Source organism: Alligator sinensis, unplaced genomic scaffold (assembly GCF_000455745.1).
Source record: "Alligator sinensis unplaced genomic scaffold, ASM45574v1 scaffold78_1, whole genome shotgun sequence".
In the NCBI taxonomy this organism is placed as follows: Eukaryota; Metazoa; Chordata; order Crocodylia; family Alligatoridae; genus Alligator; species Alligator sinensis.
Genome location: NW_005842171.1, coordinates 1,650,287 through 1,656,556, shown reverse-complemented (window position 1 = coordinate 1,656,556; position 6,270 = coordinate 1,650,287). Strand labels below are relative to the sequence as shown.

Below are 6,270 nucleotides of genomic sequence, written 5' to 3'. Positions count from 1 at the left end.
TTGCAGCCTCCCCACCATGGGTCCTTCATCACCTGTGCCCACAACCTTGGACAACTGGGGCCACTTCCCTAATATTACCAGGCAACATGGGGAATGCTATTACCTGCACCCTGATATGCAAGTGCTGGTGCAAGTTAGAAGCCTCCAAGATTGTGGCAGCCTCCAAGATGCATGACAAGGGAGTGTTCTTCCTTGCCACATAGCCACCACCCAAGAGGCAATGGAGAAGGGGATCTCTGCTGAGGCATCTACATCTCCCTCAACCCTCGGGGAACCAGGATGGTCCCACACTCTGTCCCATCTTTCCTCCCCTACATGGTCCTCAGGCTCCCCCTCTTCAGCCTGGGGAATACTACCTTGCCAGTCACCACCCTGTTGCTGCAGTGCCAAGACCCCAACCTCTACTACATGCAGTCTTTCTGCCACTAGGTCACTATCCAGCTGGCAGTAAGCACAAGGGCAGAGATCAAGGGGTCCTTTATTATTCCCCTTCAGGAGACTGTATGCAAGATCTACATGGTGGGGAAAGGAAGCACAAAGTGCCAGGCACTGGGGAAACTCTGCCAGGAGTGCCCCATGAGCCAGTAAAAGAAAACACCATGAACCTCTGCTAAAGAGATAGGTGCCAACACTAGCAGCATCCCTGGCACCACAAGCCCCAGGACGCAGTCCTTCCACAAGCTCTGGGCACCCTGTGCCACAACAATCAGCAGGGTCTCAGGCTTGATGGAAGAGGGCAGGCAAAGGAAGCAAGGATGGCATTTCTGCCCTCACTACCCCACCACCACCCCCTTGCCCAATATCGACCCCTTCCTCAAGAGCCAACTCATCCCCTGCTCACCCCAAAGGTGAGCAAGTTATGGTCCCCAGCAGAATGTAATCAGCCACCCGTTCCAAGCAAAAGGTCCGGGTGCACATTAGTCCTTCCAATAGAGAAGGCCCCCTTGCACCACCCAAGAGGAGGGCTGACATTAAGATGAACCCTGCACCTCTCTATGGCAGGCACCACCACCACCAAGATGCCCATAGCGTCTTCTCCAGACCCTATCAATGCCACCCCTGCCATAGCCCTTAGTCCTCTACCTCCAAACTCAACTGATGAAGAGAAAAAAGCAGGGCCCCCCCAACAGTCAACCAAACCCCAAGAAGAACATTGTGCAGATCCCCGTCTCCTGCCCTGCCACCCACCTTGTTGACCCCTCCCCTGTCTCCGAGGGCTGCATCACTCCCTCTATGAGTGTCAAGGGGCAAAGCGGACTGGGTGGTTTGGGTGTTGAGGGGGCAAGCCCAGGTGGGGAGCAAGAGCCAGCAGCCCAAAGCCAGCAGCTCCAGCCAGCCATCAATTCCCACATGGGGAAAGTGATTGGTGGCCCCTGCTGGAGGCAGGATCTAGGCTAGATGTACCACTCATCTGACCCAGTATTTCACTAATTTTGTTGGCATATTTTTCTTTATCTATGATGGGTACAAGCAGAGTTTAACCTGAGATCCAAAGTGATTTTGTAAGGGGCATTCAGTGAATCGCTCTATAGGATCAGAAAGTTCTAAGTTTGAAAACAAATATCAGACAGTTAGCTACTAATCTATAAAGATTCAAACAATATTAGCAAGGATTCAAACAATATTAACATTTGGGGGCTGGACCCAATGATCTTGCGAAGTCCCTTCCAGCCCTAACATCTATGAAGAGAAAGATTTTAAAGTTAAAAATAGGACAAGATGTATGGGCTATTTTTACTGTAATTGAACTCAGCAACTTTTAAATCACACTTGGCCCAACACTCACAAAAGGATTCAGTCTTGTGACTCGAAAAAACTTATAACTCATCTTCTCATTACACCAGAACTGAACAAAGGAAGAGCTCTTGCAGATAGTAAATATCAAACATGTCTGCTCTACAGCAAGACCCACAAATACAGAACCAAATTTGGTGAATTTCAGAAATAAGATGATTTCCAAATTGTAAAACGTTACCACTGTCCTACAGCTTTTCAATTTTTTATACTCTGTGAAACACACCTTGGCACAGCTGCCTGCTAAATTCCTCTATAAGTGAAGTTATATTACCAAGGGTAATACCAAAAAAAAAAAAAAAGCATTATTCTGTTTTTACTGGGCAGCTGCATAATTTAATTATGAAGCCAGCAGAAAGATACCATTTCAAAAAACGATGACATAAGACAGAAATAGAAACTTGAAACAAAACAGGTGAGAAGAATCTGGTCAGAACCATGCATTTTAATCTTACCTTATTGCGATTTGGTGGAAACTTCAAAAAACGCAGCACCACACAGCGCTACAGACAGAAAAAAAAGGGAAAAGATTGTTTTATTAGCATAAAGACACAATAAGGTAATTCAGACAGCTACAGCTGAAGTATTTAAGAAACTGAACAATTTTAAAGGAAGACATGGTAGGCAAGTCTTGTGATTCAGGCCTAAGATTCAAGCCAATTGGTTTGTTACCAGCTCTGCCAAAAGACCTCCTGTGAGATCTTAAATAAATCACTCTATGCTTTCATCATCTCAATTCTAATATTATAAAAGCCTTAGTTAGTTAGTCTGCCTCTCTGTCCATCTGTAACGCTTTATTTGCACTGTGACTGGCTGACTGAAACAGCCAATCAGAGTGCTCCAAAAACACTGGAACTGGAGATGGCGCGGTGAAGTGCCGCCATGACAGCGGGGCAAAAGGGGGTAGAGAGAGCAGGTCAGCCCCAAAATAGCAGGTGGGGAGGGTGGGGGGAGCAGGACTGTTCCCCCACCCCTAACCAGAGAAGAAGCGGGGTCAGAGAACATGGGGCTCGGTCCCCATGTGCGCCCCCACTATGATGGCAGCCCAGCCCTGAAGCAGTCCTGAGGTGGCGGCGACGGAGGGAATGACGCGGAGGGGGCAAGGCTAGTGGTACAGGCCTCCCCCTCCCCCTAGCCACCTGAGGCAGCAGGGGGCTGACAGAGGGAAAAATGGGCCCAGATGCAGCACAGCTGGGGGGGCGGGGGGGAGCGGAGCTGGATGACCACTGCCGGACAAGAAGTGGGGGCAGGCCGAGCCGACCCCTTTTCCCCCCCCCCCCCCCCCCACCGCATCAAGAATGGGACCAGCAAGAAGGGACTGGGGACAAAGTACACAGAGGATGGGGGAACTGAGGCCTGCAGCAGGTGAGGGAACTTGGAGCCAACAGCGCCGCAGGGTGGAGTGGGCCCAGACCCCAAGCAGCAGGGGGCGAGTGGCCCCAGGCCCAGCGTGGGGGGACGGGGAGAAGTGGACCTGGGCTGGTCGCGGCAGTGGGAAAGTGGGGAGTGGGCCTGTGCACACTCCTGCCCTCCCCCTGCTGCCACAGTGGGGAACAGGGGAGTGGCCCTGGACCACAGGGGACAGAGGGGAAGGGAAGGAGTGGGCCCAGGCCCGGCACAGGGGGTGGGGGGTAGGAGCAGGCCCACTACAGCAGGGCCTGGGGGGGTAGAGGCAGGGCTGGGTTGATGCAGCAGCAGTGGTGGGGGGAGGGGAGGAGCTGGCCCAGGTGCGATGCGTGGGGTGTGAGGGAGGACCAAGGGCGGTGGAAAAGCCAACCCACCGCAGCAAGGGGGGGGGGAAAGCGGCAGGTCCGGCCCGATGCAGCAGCGGTGGGGGAGTGGAGAAGTGGGGCTCCTCCCCTGCGTCTGCTTCTCCCGTCCCCCGACCACCACGTCAGCCCCGGATGCCTCAGCAGGCTGGCTTCTCCCCACCCTTGGGCCCACATTCCTCCCCCACATCAGGCCCAAGACCATTCCTTCCCTCCCCCTGCCATCGCGGCAGTGAAGGGGCCAGTGGGCTGGGACCCCCAGCAGCACCAGAGAAGGGGGGTGGTGCAGGCCCAGACCTCTGTTCCCACACACTCTCCCTCCCCCACCCTCCCCCCCATCATTCTTGACAGGCAGTTAGCTAATAAGGATAATATTTCCATACCTTACCATAGTATTGAGAAGACATGATGGCTAGAAAATACAAAAAGTGAGATTCAGTATCTTCCCTATGCTTTAAAGGAATTCTGTATGTCCTAAAGTCATTGTCCTTCTAGAAGTGTTTTTACATAAGAGAATATCATAGGGTTTGAGATATCCAGGAAATTTTTACTCATGCTACTCAACAGTGACAATGTCAAATGCTGCCGCTTCCCCCCTCCCCGCTTGGAGTCCAGGCCCACTCCACCCTGCGGCATTGCCAGCAGCTCCAAGGAGCAGGTGGGGGGGCGGGGGGCAGCACTGCTGGGCTTGGTCCCTCTGCCCTCCATGAGCTGTGTCCCCAAGTCCCTTCCTGCTGGTCCCATTCTTGGGGGGGGGAGGAGGAAGCACAATGACAATGCTTTTCATATCTAAAAGTAGTACTCAACTGACGATTGAATTTAGAGCAAATGAGCAAGTATCAAGATAAACTACCACAGCCTGACAACTAAGTCCCCATGCAAAGTCAAAGAGTGTAGATTCCCCAGATATGCCTAAAATATTACAGAAATTTTACCTAAAAGTTAAAATATTTCAGAACAGTTTTTGGTAATTTCCTAATTTTATGCAGAAAATATATACTGAAGATAAATAGCAAACAGTGTAAAATAATACTTCTCACACCCTATTTATTACTTTCATTTTAAAAGGTAAAACACAAAAATGCTACTGGAAATTTAATGAAAATTTAGATTATGTCCTTGATAACAAAATGGATTACTACCTACCTACCTACATACATACAATCACTTTCTGCAGAGAAGGAAAAAAAATATCAGTCAAGGAATCCTTGCACTCACAAGAATTACTTATATCAATATTCTTTATCAAATGGAAATATGGAAGTTTATAAACTAAGAGCCTATTCTTTATTCTCAAGTAGGGGCTATGGGACTAAACACATTTTATAATGTACTATGCTAGACAATGTATATACAGAGGAAAAGTCCATTTACAATACATAACTGTCACATTTATAACGGTGGGATAACACAGACCTGGTGGGACTCCTCCCATGACTGGGCCACAGGTATAGACAGCTATACCCCGTACAGGAGAGATCGAGTGGACAAAAGGGGGGGGGGGTGTGTAGCTCTCTACGTCAAGAAAAGCTACACATCCCTGCAAGCCGACATTGGTGCCCAAGGTGGACGACTGGAGACCCTCTGGGTTAAAATCCATGGGGAACATGGCACAGGGGACACGGTGGGAGTCTACTACAGACCTCCCACCCAGGATCAAGAGTTCGACCAGGAGTTTGCCAGGGAATTGGCTGAGGTTGCACGCTCCCAGTGCATGGTTGTCATGGGAGACTTCAACTACCCAGACATCTCATGGGAAGAGCACTTGGCCAAATCTGAGTGGTCACAAAGCTTTCTCTCGTGTGTGGATGAGCTCCATCTGATGCAGGAAGTCTACGGGCCGACGAGAGGTGAAGCGCTGCTCGACCTGGTACTGGCAATGGGGGGACAATCTAATCAGTGACCTAACGATCGAAGGAAAGCTAGGTGACAATGACCACGAGCTGATCACCTTCATCATCTGCCATAAAGCTGGCAAGTCAGTCAGCTATACAGAAGTCCTTGACTTCAGGAAAGCCGACTTTGACAAGCTCAGGGGGCTTCTCAGTGAGGCTCTAAGGGACCACAATCCAAAGGGGAGGAGAGTTCAGGACGAGTGGTTGTTCCTCAAGGGAGTGATCCTGGATGCACAAGCTAAGTCTATCCCATCTCGGAGGAAAAGCAGCAAAAGGTCACAGCAGCCCCTTTGGCTATCCAGGAAACTAGCGGACCTCCTGCATTTAAAAAGAAAGACCTACAAAGGATGGAGAACTGGATCCACATCCAAGGAGAAATACTCTGCTCTGGTCCGGACCTGCAGAGAGCAAACCAGGAAAGCCAAGGCTGTGATGGAACTTCAACTAGCTACAAGTATCAAGGACAATAAAAAGTCCTGTTTTAGATATGTGGGGAGCCGGAGGAAAAGTAAGGGCAACACTGGATCCCTGCTAAACCAGAAGGGACAACTGACAACCGATGCCCAGGAAAAAGCCAACCTGCTAACTGGGTATTTTGTGTCAGTTTTTCACCAGTCCCATGGGACACCCCTGCCCATTATGGGAAGGGAAGGCCCGGGTGAAGGAGATTCCTTACCCTCCAGCAATGCTGACCTTGTGAAGGAACACCTTGAGAGGCTGGATACCTTTAAGTCAGCTGGCCCTGAAAGTTTACACCCCAGGGTACTCAAGGAGCTGGCTAGCATCATAGCTCAGCCCCTGGCATGGATCTT

At 50.4% G+C, this 6,270-nt stretch overlaps 1 protein-coding gene across 5 annotated transcripts in view; it reads right to left on the bottom strand.

Moving 5' to 3' along the window:
• Positions 1 to 6,270, bottom strand: part of IPPK (inositol-pentakisphosphate 2-kinase) — a 132,902-nt gene that overhangs the window by 89,356 nt on the left and 37,276 nt on the right. For 2 of the 5 annotated variants that reach the window (XM_025206719.1, XM_025206723.1), the window contains exons 2-3: positions 3,952 to 3,975; positions 2,250 to 2,297 (exon numbers count right to left, since the gene is read on the bottom strand). In XM_025206719.1, the coding sequence (XP_025062504.1) occupies positions 2,250 to 2,297; positions 3,952 to 3,975 (72 nt within the window). Of the gene's footprint in view, positions 1 to 2,249; positions 2,298 to 3,946; positions 3,976 to 6,270 lie in introns of all 5 variants that reach the window. The other 3 variants (XM_006025876.3, XM_025206722.1, XM_025206721.1) reach the window with 2 other exon arrangements.